This window comes from Hyperolius riggenbachi, chromosome 3 (genome assembly GCF_040937935.1).
Source record: "Hyperolius riggenbachi isolate aHypRig1 chromosome 3, aHypRig1.pri, whole genome shotgun sequence".
Lineage (NCBI taxonomy): Eukaryota > Metazoa > Chordata > Amphibia > Anura > Hyperoliidae > Hyperolius > Hyperolius riggenbachi.
The window spans coordinates 474,445,181-474,464,292 of NC_090648.1; the positions used below are offsets into that span (position 1 = coordinate 474,445,181).

Here is a 19,112-nt window from a genome sequence, read left to right on the forward strand (position 1 = left end):
GTTACTCTGGAAGAAACCTACTTCTTATTTGTATGTGTTTATTCTAAATATATATGCTTTTGTATTATAAAACAAAGATTGTATTTGGTTTATTGAACAGTCCCTCATTTGAACATACGGTACTTTTAACCACACTTCATTTTGCCACCTTGTCCTGGAGTCATTGCTCTAATGTTCCTCTGTCTTGGTGTTTCCCAGGAGCAGAACCCACAACCCCGTGTTCCTGTGTCAGTGGGTGGGCCAGGCGTAGTGTCGCAGCCCCCTCAGGTGTCTATGGCTGCCAATCACCCCAATTCAGCATATCTGAGCAGCCAGCAGCAAACCGTCATGAAGCAGCAGCAGCAAATGATCCTGGAGCAGCAGCAGAAGCAGAGGGAGCAGAAGCAGCAGCTACTCATGGAGCAACAGAAGCAGTTCCTGATTGGACAGCAGCGGCAACAGCAGCAGCAACATCTCCTGGCAGAACAGGTACTCTTCCAGCCTTGTAAGGGAGTCAGATGTGCTTCTATCTCACTGGTGCACGGTGGTCACTGCTGTTTTATATAGTTCATGGGAACGTGACATAGACAGCCCATATCCATTGTAGTGTGTAACTAGTATTTACAGGTTATCAGTTGGTCTGACTACAGCTGGCTTTTCCAGTCCTGATTACCGCACTATATACCACTAAGGCCCCATTCACTTTCTTTTACTAGCGATTAAGCAGTGCTGGCAATCTAAAGTGTATGGCAATGTTCTCACTGTAGCGATCACCAGTGATTAGCCGATTGCTGAAATCGCAAACTATCAGCATGCAGAAACTGCAAAATTGCAAGGTCCCCTATAGCGTGCTCCTCCCCCTCCACAGCCAGGCCCTGTATAGCCTCCTCCCCCTCCACAGCCAGGCCCCGTATAGCCTCCTCCCCCTCCACAGCCAGGCCCCGTATAGCCTCCTTCCCCCTCCACAGCCAGGCCCCATATAGCCTCCTTCCCCCTCCACAGACATGCCCCGTATAGCCTCCTTCCCCCTCCACAGACATGCCCCGTATAGCCTCCTCCCCCTCCACAGACATGCCCCGTATAGCCTCCTCCCCCTCCACAGACATGCCCCGTATAGCCTCCTCCCCCTCCACAGACATTCCCCGTATAGCCTCCTTCCCCCTCCACAGCCAGGCCCCGCATAGCCTCCTTCCCCCTCCACAGCCAGGCCCCGCATAGCCTCCTTCCCCCTCCACAGCCAGGCCCCGTATAGCCTCCTCCCCCTCCACAGCCAGGCCCTGTATAGCCTCCTCCCTCTCCACAGCCAGGCCCCGTATAGCCTCCTTCCCCCTCCACAGCCATGCCCCGTATAGCCTCCTCCCCCTCCACAGCCAGGCCCCGTATGGCCTCCTTCCCCCTCCACAGCCAGGCCCCGTATGGCCTCCTTCCCCCTCCGCAGCCAGGCCCCGTATGGCCTCCTTCCCCCTCCGCAGCCAGGCCCCGTATGGCCTCCTTCCCCCTCCGCAGCCAGGCCCCGTATGGCCTCCTTCCCCCTCCGCAGCCAGGCCCCGTATGGCCTCCTTCCCCCTCCGCAGCCAGGCCCCGTATGGCCTCCTTCCCCCTCCGCAGCCAGGCCCCGTATGGCCTCCTTCCCCCTCCGCAGCCAGGCCCCGTATGGCCTCCTTCCCCCTCCGCAGCCAGGCCCCGTATGGCCTCCTTCCCCCTCCGCAGCCAGGCCCCGTATGGCCTCCTTCCCCCTCCGCAGCCAGGCCCCGTATGGCCTCCTTCCCCCTCCGCAGCCAGGCCCCGTATGGCCTCCTTCCCCCTCCGCAGCCAGGCCCCGTATGGCCTCCTTCCCCCTCCGCAGCCAGGCCCCGTATGGCCTCCTTCCCCCTCCGCAGCCAGGCCCCGTATGGCCTCCTTCCCCCTCCGCAGCCAGGCCCCGTATGGCCTCCTTCCCCCTCCGCAGCCAGGCCCCGTATGGCCTCCTTCCCCCTCCGCAGCCAGGCCCCGTATGGCCTCCTTCCCCCTCCGCAGCCAGGCCCCGTATGGCCTCCTTCCCCCTCCGCAGCCAGGCCCCGTATGGCCTCCTTCCCCCTCCGCAGCCAGGCCCCGTATGGCCTCCTTCCCCCTCCGCAGCCAGGCCCCGTATAGCTTCCTCACCCCTCCGCAGCTAGGCCCCGTATAGCGTCCTCACCCCTCCGCAGCCAGGCTCCTATATAGTGTCCTCACCGCTCAGCAGCCTGGCCCCGTATAGCATGCTCACGCTCAGCAGCCGGGCCCCGTATAGCGTCCTCACCCCTCCGCAGCCAGGCCCCGTATAGCGTCCTCACCCCTCCGCAGCCAGGCTCCTATATAGTGTCCTCACCGCTCAGCAGCCTGGCCCCGTATAGCATGCTCACGCTCAGCAGCCTGGCCCCGTATAGCATGCTCGCGCTCAGCAGCCTGGCCCCGTATAGCGCCCCCCCGCAGCCAAGCCCCCTATACCGTCCTCCTCCTCCGTATGGCCTCCTTCCCCCTCCGCAGCCAGGCCCCGTATGGCCTCCTCCCCCCCCCCCCCCGCAGCCAGGCCCCGTATGGCCTCCTTCCCCCCCCCCCCCCCCCCCCTCCGCAGCCAGGCCCCGTATAGCTTCCTCACCCCTCCGCAGCTAGGCCCCGTATAGCGTCCTCACCCCTCCGCAGCCAGGCTCCTATATAGTGTCCTCACCCTCAGCAGCCTGGCCCCGTATAGCATGCTCACGCTCAGCAGCCTGGCCCCGTATAGCATCCTCACCCCTCCGCAGCCAGGCCCCGTATAGCCTCCTCACCCTCCGCAGCCATGCCCCGTATAGCGCCAGGCCCCCAATAGCATCCTCCTCCTCTACACAGCCAGACCCTGTATAGTGTTGTCCCACTCCCTACATAGACAGGTACACACCCACACCATGTACAGCAGAGGGCGGGGTTGGGGAATTAGTTTTTCCTCTCTCCTCCATCCCACAGGTCTTGAGTGTCCACCTCAGGTCATCTATCCTGGCCCTTTATCCACAACCAGGTACTCTATACTGACCCCCCCACCCCCCAGTATTCTATAGTGCTCTCTGCCTCTAGGTCCTGTATAATACTCAGGCTTTGATGCTTCCTGCAGCTACTTGCCTGCTCGTTACTTTCCACTGCATTCCCAGCAACTCAGGACTACCCCGGGATATGGAGCTTCCAGAATGGCGGAGCATTGGCTCTACTATGACACCCTTTTTAATCTGTTCCGGTTTTCCTTTCAGGAAAAACAGCGACACCAGCAGGAGCAGATTCAACGGCACCTGACCCGGCCGCCTCCACAGTACCAGGACCAGCCGCAGAACTCCTACTCACAGCAGCAAGTGGGGCCTTTTTCAGGTGAGTCCATAAACCATTTCATTATGTTTAGCCCAGGAGGGGGAGCTAGTTAATATTGCCGGGTTTTATGCGCATTAATATTGCTGTTATCAGCAGAATAGTTGGTATTCATCAGTTTGGTATCAGACACGTACTCTGTATATGGAGTAAAGCAGCAGAAAGTAACAAATTATCAAGCGGAAACTGAATATTACATGCTGTCTTATGTACTGATAGCAGAGCGTCCCGTCAGGCAGCAGTTGTACAAGCAAGAAATGTGCATCCAGAGATACCAGGGTCAGCTGACTGCATGGAACTCAAATAGTCTGATAGCTGGTCTGATGCTGCCGCCCAGATTGTGTAAAAGCTGGTTATACCAGTAGCTCATTATGCTTGTTCCTTAGGCTCCTCTGTGTGATGGCCAAATTGCCAGGTAGCAGCACATGTTGCTCCTGAGCTCAGCAGCCGGAGCTAACACTGATTGCACGTGGTTCTTCCTGCTTAGATGCTGCCTACTTTACAAGTGCAGATGGCAAATGTTTCTTTCCAGTACGGATGGCCAATGAGATTCTGCTTACCAGTCCAGGTGGCTGTGATTCTGCTTACCAGTACACATGGCCAACGAGACACTACATACTAGTCCAGATGGCCAATAAGATGCTGCTTACCAGTCCAGATGGCCAATAAGGTGCTGTTTACCAGTTCAGATGGCCAATAAGATGCTGCTTACCAGTTCAGATGGCCAATGAGATGCTGCTTACCAGTTCAGATGGCCAATAAGATGCTGCTTACCAGTCCACATGGCCAATGAGACACTATGTACCAGTCCAGATGGCCAATGAGACACTATGTACCAGTCCAGATGGCCAATGAGACACTATGTACCAGTCCACATGGCCAATGAGACACTATGTACCAGTCCAGATGGCCAATGAGACACTATGTACCAGTCCAGATGGCCAATGAGACACTATGTACCAGTCCAGATGGCCAATGAGACACTATGTACCAGTCCAGATGGCCAATGAGACACTATGTACCAGTCCAGATGGCCAATGAGACACTATGTACCAGTCCAGATGGCCAATGAGACGCTATGTACCAGTCCAGAATGGCCAATGAGACACTATGTACCAGTCCAGATGGCCAATGAGACACTATGTACCAGTCCACATGGCCAATGAGACACTATGTACCAGTCCAGATGGCCAATGAGACACTATGTACCAGTCCACATGGCCAATGAGACACTATGTACCAGTCCACATGGCCAATGAGACACTATGTACCAGTCCAGATGGCCAATGAGACACTATGTACCAGTCCACATGGCCAATGAGACACTATGTACCAGTCCACATGGCCAATGAGACACTATGTACCAGTCCACATGGCTAATGAGACACTATGTACCAGTCCACATGGCCAATGAGACACTATGTACCAGTCCGGATGGCCAATGAGACACTATGTACCAGTCCGGATGGCCAATGAGACACTATGTACCAGTCCACATGGCCAATGAGACACTATGTACCAGTCCACATGGCCAATGAGACACGATGTACCAGTCCAGATGGCCAATGAGACACGATGTACCAGTCCAGATGGCCAATGAGACACTATGTACCAGTCCACATGGCCAATGAGACACGATGTACCAGTCCAGATGGCCAATGAGACACTATGTACCAGTCCACATGGCCAATGAGACACTATGTACCAGTCCAGATGGCCAATGAGACACTATGTACCAGTCCACATGGCCAATGAGACACTATGTACCAGTCCGGATGGCCAATGAGACACTATGTACCAGTCCACATGGCCAATGAGACACTATGTACCAGTCCACATGGCCAATGAGACACTATGTACCAGTCCGGATGGCCAATGAGACGCTATGTACCAGTCCACATGGCCAACGAGATGCTGACAATTCCAGCTAACAAGCAAATTGATCGCACAGCAACAGCTGTTATGTCATCGTTTGGATCTTTCTGGTGCTCCCCATGGGGTTGATTCATTATAACAAATAGTGTGCTTTATCAGAGTTAACACGCCTTATCAGAGTAGCATAGCAAGCTCTACAAACTCATGCCTTCTAATTGACAATGACGAGAGCTCCACTCTTCCTGCCCTGAGCCCCTGAGGGTCCAATCAGTTTAAAGGGCATTGTGCCTGCACTTTGGTCTAATAGGCTGCCTGTCAAGTTTACTGTCAAGTGACAGGCAGCCTATTGGGCCAATCACAGGGCGGGGATAATGCCCTTTAAAGTGATTGGACCCACAGGGGCTCAGGGCAGGAAGAGTGAAGCTCTCGTCATTGCCAGTTAGCAGGCAAAAGTTTGTAGCGCTCGCTATGCAACTCTGATAAGGCACGCCATTTGTTATAGTGACTCAACCCCCTTGTGTGTCCGTGCCAGCCGTGTCCTGGTGATTCTCTGGCCATCTCTGAGCACATTCCTGACACATTACAATGTAGTTCTATCCCCACCACCTGCTAAAAGATTTATTTTCACAGTCTGCTGTAGTACTGCAGATTCGCCATTAGGTGCCACCCACACCCTGTTCATGTTTAGTCATTTAATCTGAGGATGTAACACCTAATGGGGATGTACACACTGGAAATGGACCAGTGGTGCGAGCAGCTGATGATCTGGTCCATTTAAAAGCTGCATATGTTGGCATAACGTGTGTCAGCTCGGTTATTAGCTTGTCAGTTGACCATTCAGAATGAACCCCAGCAGACTGTGCTCTGTCTGTGAGTCCTGATAGATTGGGATTGGTAGGTTTTCTGTTCTGTGACTTACTGCAGTCGGCTGCATACGTGCTCCCCCACTTCTGTGTGCTCAGGCAACTATCTTTAGTGCCATCAATTATGCCCACCTCTTTCCACATTAAAGGGAATCTGTAGTGAAAGACATAGGGCTCTATTCACAAAACCCATATCATAAATTATTTATCACGTAATTGATAAAAAATAACCTTTCAGCACATTTACAAGCAAAATAATCACTCAAAGTTGTTCCTGATTAACTATTGTATTTTTGCTCTTTGGAAGCTTAAAAATGTAACATAAATAAGGTGAAAAAGCTTTGTGAATCATGCCCATAGAATGGCTGCCATATTTATTTCCTTATATACCATACCAGTTGCCTGGCAGTCCTGCTGACCCTCTAATACTTTTAGTCATAGACCCTGAACAAGCATGCAGCAGATCAGCTTTTTGACATTCTTGTCAGAAGATCCGCTGCATGCTTGTTTCTGGTGTTGTTCAAACACTACTGCAGCCAAGGAAATCAAAGATTCTTAGAAGAAAAGTAGCTCTGGCACCAGTCTGCTGTGTCAGTGAAAATTTTAATCCAACAAGTACAATAAGGTATACATCAGAGAGTACAAAAGGACGGCCTGACAGCCGTTTCGCAGGTCTCCCTGCTTCGTCAGAGGCCTCAGTAGTAATAGGGAGGAGAACAAGAGGTGGGGAGGTATACACTGTATAACTAGAGGTAGTGGATTTTAGGTTATATTTAGTAAGGAGCTCAACTTGGGCAGAGGTTAAAGGGGAATGGCCTAAGTTAGTGCGTATGCTTGTCTGAAAGAGTGAGGTTTGAGCGAGTGTTTAGAGATAATCCGAGGTGAGAGATGTGCAGGCTGACCTATTTATTACCTTTTAAACAATACCAGTTGCCTGGCTTTCCTGATCCTCTAATGTTCTTAGCCATAGATCCTGAACAGGCATGCAGATCAGATGTATTTGACAAAATTAGCTGCATGCTTGTTTCAGAGGCCACTGACCTCAAAGATCAGCAGGATGGCCAGGCGAACTGGTATTTTTTAAAAGGAAATAAATGTCAGCCTCCGTATGTCTCTAACCTCTGGTTCCTTTTAAAGATTTCCAATGTTGGAGTGTGACTGAAGGGTATTCCAGAAGAGGCATGAGGCGCGTGAGAAATCTTGTGTACATAAATGCGAGGATGTGATTCTAAAGGACAGGAGGAGGGTGTATGCAGATCTAAGATTGCGATTGGGTTGGTTTCTGGAAACTAGTGAGGCAGTGTACAGATAATAGACTGTGTAGAGCTTTGTAGGTTATGGTTAATGCTAGGCACACACTACAAGATTTTACGACAGATTTACTGTCCGATCGATTACTTCCAACATGTCCGATCTGATCGATTTACGATAGAAGTGAGCGGAAAACAGTCTGAAAATGATCGGAAATCAGATTGGACGTTAGAAATGACTGATCTGACAGTAAATCTGCCAGAAAATCTGTGTGTACCTAGCATAAGAGTATGAAATGTATCCTTTGGTTATTGGCCAGCTTGATGAGCTGCTCCTGTGGATGACATGGCTGCAGACTTTCAGCTACAGTTTGTGATGAATCCAGGTCTGGTTTTCAGGTTTGCTTACATTTTCACGCTCAGAAAAACTTAAAGGATACCTGAAGTGACATGAAATAGACATGGGGTAAGTATAGTGCCTAGCACACAAATAACTAATAAATAAGAATGTTGTGTTCCTTTTTATCTTTCTCTGCCTGAAAGAGTTAAATATCAGTGGCTGACTCGGTCCTGACTCAGACAGGAAGTGTCTACAGTGTGACCCTCAGTGATAAGAAATTCCTCTTTCTTTCTTGCTCTCAGAAGCAGTTTTCTGCCAGGAAAGTGTTTTATAGTTGGAATTTCTTATCAGTGAGGGTCACACTGTAGTCACTTCCTGTCTGAGCCAGCCACCTGCATCTTGTTTAAATGCATGGAGGATGCCCTCCGTGCAGTTCCGCCGGGTCCCCGCAGTGCAATCACCCCCCGTGCCGCTCCCGACCCCACAGCCCGGGTCTGGCTCTCCTGCCTCTCCTAATATGGCCGCCGGAGCTGGCCGCGGCTGCACAGCTCTAGGGCCTTAAACATGATGCAGGTACTTCACTTTTTTTGTTATTGGCCTCCTAAGTCCTTTAACTCTTTCAGGCAGAGAAAGAAAAAAGGAACACAGCATAGTTATTTGTGTGCTCAGCACTAGACATAGACATGTCTATCTCATCATGTCACGTCGGGTATCCTTTAAGTAAAGCAGCCCCCTTGTGCTGTTACTTATTCAATAGCTCAATGAAACCACATTATGACTGTTTGGATAAAAAACATTTTTTGCAGAGGTGGCCTGTTTTATTTGCCATTTGTGTGCGTATATTGAAAGTAATTTTTTTTTCTTTGTTACAGGGTCCTCCTCTGTTTTGCCTGGTGTGACCAATATGAACCATCCGAATTCTGGAAGTCCACGTGTTTTCCAGCAGTCGCAGGCCATGCTGCAGATGGGAGGAGGACATGCATCCGTTCAGACTCTGTCATCGGTTTCAGCTTCTCAGGAGCGAGCGGTCTCCCAATACTCTAATATGCAGGCAGTACAGCGGGGAGCCATGTATAACATGGGATCGGGTCTCCCACAAATGGTTGCCAGCCATCCAGCACAGGGTAACCTGCCCAATGGCCAGCCCCAAATGCAGAGGCAGCAGAGTTTGGGCCAAGGGAACCCTCTCCCAGCTGGTTATGGACCAAATCCCATGGCAAACCCAGCTCTGGCAGCACAGCACAATAAAGGAGGCATGAACCCTGCTTTGGCTAAGGCCCAGATACAAAGAATGCCTACAGCAATGCCATCACAGAACCCAGCATGGCAGCACCAAGGTATGCAAAGCATGAACAGTCAAGCTCAAGGAAACGGTGGTTTGGGTGCATTCAGTTCTGCCAATGCTGCCTTTCATCTCCAGCAAAATCACCACAAAATGTCTACTCAGCAGTTTGCCCAGGGCATGGCACAAGTCGGTTTAGGAGCTGGCCGACCTATGAACTCGTTAAACAGTTCCGTCCCTGGTCAAATGTTACCTAACATGACTTCGCAGCAAAGGACAAACCCTGGTGGGCAACAGCCGGGCCCCAATCAGCAGGTTCTACCAGTAATGAATCAGGCAGTGCAAGACCTGGCAGCATTTAGCCAGAACCCTGGCCAGCAAATGGCCAACAGGGCTGGACTTCACTGTAATCAAAACTACCAGGTGAGATCGACGGGTCAGGACTTGCCCTTTGGGTACGGTGGACAGTCTGGAAACAGTGGCTTACCGAACTTGACGGGGGATGCTGATCTGCTGGACTCCTTAATGAAAAACAGGACTTCAGAAGAATGGATGAATGAGTTGGAAGAGCTATTGGGGAACCATTGATACCAAGTCTTTATTTTTGTTTTATACAATGGTTTTAAGAACTTTTTAGTACATTTTTATATATAAAACAAAAAACCTAAAATGTAAATTACATTTGGACCAAAAACCTGTGCCATTGAGAGACTTATTGTCACTGAGGCTGGAACATTGTATGTCCTGCTATTCCCTCCCTACCTTCTTGTAGACCACGAGTAATGCCTGGAGCATAATTCGGTCTCTGCTCACCACTGCCTGTCTCTGTCATAGATATTGGCAGGATCCTGTTCCCTAGCTCTACAATTGCCTTATCTTAGAAGCACTGTGTGGGAAATTATGGGTCCTCAACAGCAAAGAACCAATTCAGCTGTTACCATTTCTGTTTGTCCTTTACCATAAAACTTCCACCTCATCACTGTGTCCACTGCTGGTTGGTGCCGGTTCAGCAGAACAGGTCTCTCTCTCTGTGATGTCTCAGAACTGTGCAGTCTTGGCTTTTTAGCTAATGCTAGTGGGCTGAGCTCCATGAGTTCAAGTCCACCAGCAGTTTGTCAGCCCTTCCTCTCCATCTACAGTCACTCATGTTTTTTTTGTAATCTGCAAAATATTATTGTTCTGATTATCAGGTTAAAGGAATGATCCTATCGTACCTTTTATTTTCAGATGTATAAATATTACGCTCTAGGTTTTCCAGGAATAGGGTATCCTGCTTGCATTAGGGAACCATGCAGGCTGCCATCTTGATCTCCACCTAAAAAAAAAAATCCAGTTTGCTGACTAATACTCCTCCCCCAAAAGTTAGCCACTCCCCTAGAACAAGCATGCTGTTTAGGGAAGTCACACAACCTGGTCTACGCGTTTGCTTCAGAAGGTTTTCCAGCCTGAAGATCAGCATTACAACTGGTATTTTTAGGTAGTGGTGAAAATGGTAGCCCACAAAGCTCTGTACTTTAAGACCAAGAGGTCTTTCCACTTGAGGCTCTCAGTAATAATTAGAGTACATCCCCATCACAGCCCATTAATGTCGCTGAGATAATGAGCATTGTGCAGTTGGATGGTTTGGTTCCATCAGAAGTATGCCAATCACAGAACCTTGCTTGGTGGTAACATGTCATCCTTTATTATTGAAGCAACCTTCAATACAGCTTGCATGTTTTATACAAGGTTTCAATCCTGGCCCACTGACTTTATTGCAACCATATGATTGTCTACAGCAACTTTACCCAGACTGCTCCTGCAGTCCCCCAGCCATGGGTAGGAAATTAGACCTCTATACAGTTGGCCAATGCTCTTCAGGCAATGTGGCCAAATTACCTGTGTGGGTAGCCATAAAACATGCATTGCTAAGAGGACTTGGGAACAATTCTGGGATATGCTGTATTTTCATGGTTGCTTGGTCTCCTCAAAGTCCTCATGACATCATGAAATAGACTGTGTCTTATTACACCACAACTAACTGTAGGACTTCTGTTTCCTTGATTACCTGTTATCACTTGGTTTAGAATGTTGTTGTTTTTTTTTGTTTTTTTGTTTTTTTTTAACAGAAAATTTGCTTTGTCCTAGTGACCATCCTAACAGGAGCTGTTGATGGTAGAACGGTCCTGTGCCTGCATAGTAGACCTATCAGGTGGCCTTCTTTTGTGGGAAGTCAGCATGATTATGAAGTGTGTGTGTATAATTTCTCATCTGAACATAAATGTATAGATTATTTGGCAAAAGGTCTCTTTGACTAACAGCCATGTAATGATGGTTGGGTAGTGATGGCTCCTCACCTGTGAGGGTGTTTATAGCAAGATGGATGCGGGTGAGGTCACTGCTATATAGAAAGCTGCAGTGATTCGTGCCTCCTCTCATCTTTGTCCGTAACCAAGGAAAGGATGTACAACAGTTGTTCCAATCGTAATACTTTCCACCAACGTGACTATGACTGGATTCCTTCATGGGTGGGATTAGACCATACTGTCCTATTTGATCTCTTTGCTCCATTTTTGTTGCATACATGTTAAGAGAACTATGCAAAGGTTGACTATTGTAGTGTTATGTATATTGTACCTGGAATATAAAAGAACCTGGCGTTAAAGATCCTCACTCTCGTATTGTCTGCTATACAGAACACTGTTGCTGGGCCACCACTCACACTGACTCCTCCATCTGGACTTCTTGTCTTTTAGATTTCTTGATTTTAGACTCTTCACAATGTCCTGCAGGAAAACACTGTTCACTTTGCACGTTTGTCTGTTAAACAGAGGCAGCACTGTGCAGTGGCCGATATGCTGCCAATTGAATTATGCAATACTTTCTTGGTATTAAGCAGTGATGGTTAGTGAGGTGCAAATCATTTCTGGGTTTATGCAAATTTAGGCTACTTCAAAATGGTCCAATCAAATGTCTTTGCTTTATTAATTCGACTGGCCCCTTTTCAACCTGCACTAATTTGCCTGAAACTCCCAACGGCTCAGCTATTCTTTGTCTTTCACTGGCCACCCATCCCTAGTGTTAAACTGGTTGGTGGATTGAGTCGGCCTACAAAATAAATGCCTCTTGTTTGTAGGTCACATGTACACTTATTATTCAGTATATTCAAAGAAGCGCACTGGTGTATGTCACATCCAGCTTTCTCTTTAGGTCACAGTTGTAGTATTTACCCAGAGCTTCAGTTCTTAGAGGTTTGATGCAAAGTTTCAGAGGGTTCTTATGACAACCAAGAACACTGCAGGGGGATGCTGATGACAACAGTGAGCAGAGGTGCAAGGGGTGCTGATGACCACAGTGAGCAGAGGTGCAAGGGGTGCTGATGACCACAGTGAGCAGAGGTGCAGGGGGTGTTGATAACAGTGAGCAGAGGTGCAGGGGGTGTTGATAACAGTGAGCAGAGGTGCAGGGGGTGCTGATAACAGTGAGCAGAGGTGCAGGGGGTGCTGATAACAGTGAGCAGAGGTGCAGGGGGTGCTGATAACAGTGAGCAGAGGTGCAGGGGGTGCTGATAACAGTAAGCAGAGGTGCAGGGGGTGCTGATAACAGTGAGCAGAGGTGCAGGGGGTGCTGATAACAGTGAGCAGAGGTGCAGGGGGTGCTGATAACAGTGAGCAGAGGTGCAGGGGGTGCTGATAACAGTAAGCAGAGGTGCAGGGGGTGCTGATAACAGTGAGCAGAGGTGCAGGGGGTGCTAACAGTGAGCAGAGGTGCAGGGGGTGCTAACAGTGAGCAGAGGTGCAGGGGGTGTTGATAACAGTGAGCAGAGGTGCAGGGGGTGCTGACAACAGTGAGCAGAGGTGCAGGGGGTGCTGACAACAGTGAGCAGAGGTGCAGGGGGTGCTGACAACAGTGAGCAGAGGTGCAGGGGGTGCTGACAACAGTGAGCAGAGGTGCAGGGGGTGCTTATGACAACAGTGAGCAGAGGTGCAGGGGGTGCTTATGACAACAGCGAGCAGAGGTGCAGGGGGTGCTTATGACAACAGCGAGCAGAGGTGCAGGGGGTGCTTATGACAACAGCGAGCAGAGGTGCAGGGGGTGCTTATGACAACAGCGAGCAGAGGTGCAGGCGGTGCTTATGACAACAGCGAGCAGAGGTGCAGGCGGTGCTTATGACAACAGCGAGCAGAGGTGCAGGCGGTGCTTATGACAACAGCGAGCAGAGGTGCAGGCGGTGCTTATGACAACAGCGAGCAGAGGTGCAGGCGGTGCTTATGACAACAGCGAGCAGAGGTGCAGGCGGTGCTTATGACAACAGCGAGCAGAGGTGCAGGCGGTGCTTATGACAACAGCGAGCAGAGGTGCAGGCGGTGCTTATGACAACAGCGAGCAGAGGTGCAGGCGGTGCTTATGACAACAGCGAGCAGAGGTGCAGGCGGTGCTTATGACAACAGCGAGCAGAGGTGCAGGCGGTGCTTATGACAACAGCGAGCAGAGGTGCAGGGGGTGCTTATGGACCCGTTTCCACTAGTGCGATGCAATTTCTTTGTGGAAATCGCATAAATGAATTCACATGTGGATGCAAATTCGTATGCCTATGTATGTGAATTTTCATGCGAATTCGCCTGTGTTTTCGTAAATATGCGATTTTAACCATGTCAATGCCTGTGTGCTTTTACATTGATTTTACTGAAAAATGTATGCAAATTTGCATGGAAAATTCGCATAGCGAAAACGCATGTGAATTTCCTATTAAATACATTACATGCAAATCGCACACTAGCCTTGCGGTGTGCGAATTCTGATGGCTCTGCTGTGCAGATTTTTTTCTGCACAGTCCACCGCACAGATCGCGTGACAAGTGGAAACAGGCCCATTGACTATTATTGGCTATGCGAATCTGCATGCAGAAAATGCATGCAGATTCGCTCTAGTGGAAATGGGCCCTCTGACAACAGTGAGCAGAGGTGCAGGCAGTGCTTATGATAGCAGTAAAGAGCATATGTGCAGGGGTTGCTGATGGCAGTAAAGAGCAGAGGTGCAGGGGGTGCTTATGACAACAGTGAGCAGAGGTCCAGGGGGTGCTTATGACGGCAGTGAGCAGAGGTGCAGGGGGTGCTTATGACAACAGTGAGCAGAGGTCCAGGGGGTGCTTATGACAGCAGTGAGCAGAGGTGCAGGGGGTGCTTATGACAACAGTGAGCAGAGGTGCAGGGGGTGCTTATGACAGCAGTGAGCAGAGGTGCAGGCGGTGCTTATGACAGCAGTGAGCAGAGGTGCAGGCGGTGCTTATGACAGCAGTGAGCAGAGGTGCAGGCGGTGCTTATGACAACAGTGAGCAGAGGTGCAGGCGGTGCTTATGACAACAGTGAGCAGAGGTGCAGGCGGTGCTTATGACAACAGTGAGCAGAGGTGCAGGCGGTGCTTATGACAACAGTGAGCAGAGGTGCAGGCGGTGCTTATGACAACAGTGAGCAGAGGTGCAGGCGGTGCTTATGACAACAGTGAGCAGAGGTGCAGGCGGTGCTTATGACAACAGTGAGCAGAGGTGCAGGAGGTGCTTATGACGGCAGTGAAGAGGGTTGGGCGGGTTGGTTGGTGTAAAGGCCCATACACACCCCGGATTTCCGCCAATGACTGGTCGTTTGGACATCCAAACGACCGGTCGCTCTGACATCAAATCAGGCGGATCGCTCAAGTCCGCTCTTATCAGCCGAACGACAGACTGTACACACGCCTGATTTGACGTCAGAACGACCGGTCGTTCGTGGAAATCCGGCGTGTGTATGGGCTTAAGGTGGAATTCGGCTGCCAGCTATTGCTATATTTGTTTGACTCATTTTTAGTCCGCAGCCCAATTTTTACCACACAAGTGTATAACAACCTTCAGTCTGTTGGCTCAATCCCTCACTACATTGCAGGCGATCCCCATATTGGACACATACAGGTAATACACCATATAACAGACACTAGGTGATGTCCAAGCATGAGATCAGATACAAGAAGAACTGTTTGAAAACCGTATTCCTGATGGGCATATTGATGGTGATTGGCTGTGTTCCCTGTGCAAGTGACCTGCCAGTAAGGGGACACAAGGTCTATGCAATCTTCTCATTGCTTTGTATGGCACTGGGTAATATTAGGCTAAAGTCTGTGTGATCAGTGAAGTTCTTTGTAATGGTAAGAGGTGGCAGACCAGGTGTATTATTGATCACCTGGTCTAGTATGAGGCACAAAACCAGGTGTATTGAGTATTGATCACCTAATCTGGTGGTGCATTGGTTATTATTCACCTGACCTTGTTGTGCATTGATTACCTGACCTGGCGTGAGTTGGCAGACCAGGTGTATTGATTATTTATCAACTGATCTGGTGTGAAGCAGCAGACCAGGCGTATGGATCACCTAACCTGTTGTGAGTTGGCAGACCAGATTTATTGATTGATCTGGTGTGAGTCAGCAGACCAGGTGTATTGATTATCTCTTGATCTGGTGGTGCATTGATTGATCACCTGAGCTGGCACTCGAGGGCTTATTTCCATTGGGAGCCGCTGCCATTTGGTTGCGTGCTGCGGAGATCTGCAGCATGTCGTTCAGCTTTGCACCAGAGTGCGATCTGGATGGCAGGCCATGTAATAGGCAGCGTTTCCCTGCATTCGTGGAGAGTGGGAATAGGGCCCTGGCTCCCTTGTTTACCTGTCTATGCTCTGCTGGAAGCCTGCCTGAGTGGAGCAGCCAGCTGTTGCTCATCAGGCTGCAGTTGTGTGTAGTGTTATCACCCTGACCAGCCATAGCCATGTATGGATGAAGCCTGCTGATAAAGAGCTGGTTTCCTCTTTTATTGTGGCCTCTGTATTCTGTACAAGCAGGATTGCAATCCTCCCACCACAACTAGCACCTGATAAACTGCACTGTATCTTATGCCTGGCACACACCATGCAATTTCCTGTCAGACAGGCTGAATCGATTTTCTAACGGTTCTAAAACAGATTGTTTTTCTGATCGATTTTTCCTATCACTCCCATACAAAATCGATCAGAAAAACAATTGGAAATAATGGATTTGACCAGTCTATCTGGCGGTAAATTGCATGGCGTGTACCAGGCGTTATACTGGAGCCTTTTCTATGAACTATTCGGATTCTGTGTAGAACAGGTCCCCTTTATCAGCAGTGTTCCAGATCAGCCTGTACACTGGCTGCATGGCTGGGCAGCGTAATGACTGTATGCTTGTGCTGATAGATCTGCCCCCTGTATGAACCTCTCCTAGCTGGATGGCGCACATGCGCAGGATAAACGGTCACACTGCTGATGCTGAGCAAGTGCTGCAGTTTCTGTACTGGGTTTCAGAAATCTGCCCCAATTGTGTTAGTGATAAGGTTCACTCTTCTGTTACTCTCCTTTAATCGGAAATAAACAATTGTATCTATCCTCCTGCTCCTAAAGTGAAGGATGCTATAGTGCGAATGCACAGTAACTGTCACTTGCATAGCTGTGTATTAACTCTTTCAGTCAGAGAAAGAAGAAAAGGGGGACAAGATGGGCATTTGTATGTCACTGCACATACAGTACAACAGGTTATCTCATAATGTCACCTTTAAGTATCTGATATTAAAGGACCACTATTGTGAAAAATGTTATTTTATTTACATACATATAATATGTACATTTGTCCCAGAGGAATAAAATCCAAGTAGTGTGTTGTTGTTTTTTTTCTTTCCTGCTGTGTTTCAGTCAGTATAAATTTAGGATTGTACTCCTCATGGGGGATTCTCAAAAATGCAATTCTTTTCAAAAACATGCCTGGGACAGTGCTGACCCGTTCCTGAGAGTGCTTTTTAAAAGTTTAAAGGAAATTCTGCGAATCCCCCGTGAGCAGATGGACTAGTCAGATTTATAGTATTTGCTCTAAGTGACAGTGTCAGAGGGAAAAAGTAATATATATATTAGTGCATCTTCCTCTGGACACACATTCTTCTCGTATGTATGCACACACTTGTTTTAGATTGTATGCTTTTCACAGTAGTGGTTCCTGGTGACTGTATGCTTGTTCAGGGGCAGTGACTCCCAGGGGTGAAGCTGGGGTTATGATGGCAGCCAGCACCTCACAGATCAGTTTGAAGATGGCGTTTCTCTTCAGCAGTATAGCAAGGATAGCTGTGGGGTTTTCTGATTGTCACAGTGTAACTGTTAAATCCCAGGTCTGTTTCTGTCCAGTCACAGAAACGTGACAGGACACAATGTACATGTATTCAGTGTAAAAGACAATTGTCTGCTTTGACTTTTCTTATTGTATGAATTTATCCCATCCCCATTCTAGTCAGTACATGTCCTGCCTGGCATCGCTTTCCTACTAATTTCACATGGCTGAATTGTGTGACTAGGAATTGCCAAAGAGATGCTAAGAACTCCAACTTTATGCAGCTTGGAAATGTCCCAATCAAAATCAGCAGCCCCTTCATTTGGTCCCTTTTCAACTCCCTCATTGAATTGTCCCTAGTAACAGTGATGGCCTATAAGGCCTGTATGTGTGTAGAGTTTGCTACCAGCTCACCCTAGTGGCCAGGATTGCATGTAATGCTGCCGCTGGAAAGGTTTTTCCTTACAGCTGACTTTCTGCACTGAAAAATCCTGGCCACTAGGGGGTGTAAAACTGTTCTGACTGATACAGGCTGAGAGTTTCATCCCTTGATAACCTGAGGAATCTGAGCTGTCTCTGGCCACAAGGATTGGAGTTATGCACCTCCCCATTATTGTCTGTGTTGAGGCTCCACATGCTGTCCTCCTTGCTTTTATAAGTGATTACACTGCCTCAATCAGATCTACTCCTTACTGCCCCCTGCTGCAACTGTTGCCAGAGGCTACCAGACTGTACACCTCCCCTACATCTCTTCCTAAAGCAAGCCTCTTGACTGAATGTATAGGCCCTCCCTCCTTAGATGATAATAGTGGTGTTGTGGCATCTGCAGCACACAAGTCTAGCAGAATACTATATGTAAAAGGCTAACAGAGGTTTGTGTAGCACTGCTTTGCTATCTTGTAACCCTTTTCCTACTAACTGAGGCAAGGTTAGGAACACTACTGGTTGTGTCAGTGGTGGTTGCTAAGGGACATGATAGCTTACTGTTGCTAGGCAGTTTTACCTTGGATACACACTAGCATCGGTAAGCCGATTGCCATATATATTTCAGGCAGATGTGGAATCTTGTACACAATCTCTCACGTGTTTTCACTGAGCTATTTCCTAATCAGTATGTTATGTGATTTCTGGCCTCTGAAATTCCTTGTACTGTATTCATGATGCATATTAATCTCTGTAAAGTATTGTTCTGGTCACTTGTCTGGTGCACCCCCATCTGCATGTGTTGTGAGCTCATCCGGCAACCATTCATTTCAAGCCATCCTTCAGACCAACCAAACTTACTAGCAATAAACCTCTAATGGCAGAGCAGACAGTAGGGAATAGTTAGTTGCTATGGAAGCGCACAGAACCCATTCTGCAGTGGGTGGAGCTAACAGGTGTTCAATACCTCCTACCGATTGGGTGGTAAAGGATACTCTGCCGCCTAGTGGCTGACTGGTTAGCTGCGGATTCTGTGTTTCTCCTCTGACTAGACTTCCTCTGTAAATAAACGTTTACAGTTTTATATAAAAAAAAATATTGACCTAGAGCTGACTGTATATTTTTTACTTTTTTAATAGATTTTAAAAGAAACTAATTCTTTATATATGTTTTTCCCTGTGTAGAGGGGGATGTATGTAACTTCTCTCCTCCCCTCACTTGTACATGGAGATGACTTTCTGGACATTGGCCTATTTTTTGTAATGTCTTTGGAAATGTGTTGATACTTTATTCTTGTACCACAGATATCATGGCTTACTGAAAAGATCCACTTATGATCTGCCATTGGAAAAATAAAAATAAAAAAATAAAGTATTTTGCTAGAGTAATTACAATGGTGTTTGTGGTTCTTGTTGAGGAAGTAGGAATGGTGATATTGTGTGTGGTGATAAATAGTCTGAACAAACCCAGGCTAAAGGGATTCCAAAAGATAACTTTCTCTCTGCTCTAAAAGATTAGCAACAGCATATTTTTTCAACTTTTTATTTTTCTTTAAACATCAAGCTACATCAGATGTACAACAACTATAGGTAAAGAACATTAACCAGAAATCAACAACCAAACAAATGTACACAT

At 48.4% G+C, this 19,112-nt stretch overlaps 1 protein-coding gene across 3 annotated transcripts in view; it reads left to right on the forward strand.

Annotated features, from left to right (window-relative positions):
• The window catches only part of MAML1 (mastermind like transcriptional coactivator 1), a 129,347-nt gene extending 110,482 nt beyond the window's left edge, over nucleotides 1-18,865 (forward strand). For 2 of the 3 annotated variants that reach the window (XM_068278089.1, XM_068278090.1), the window contains exons 3-5: nucleotides 199-468; nucleotides 3,219-3,333; nucleotides 8,531-18,865. In XM_068278089.1, coding sequence (XP_068134190.1) covers nucleotides 199-468; nucleotides 3,219-3,333; nucleotides 8,531-9,528 — 1,383 coding nt within the window. In that variant the 3' untranslated portion in view covers nucleotides 9,529-18,865. The remainder of the gene's footprint in view (nucleotides 1-198; nucleotides 469-3,218; nucleotides 3,334-8,530) is intronic. The other variant, XR_011030579.1, reaches the window with a different exon arrangement.
• The last annotated feature ends 247 nt before the right edge of the window (nucleotides 18,866-19,112 follow it).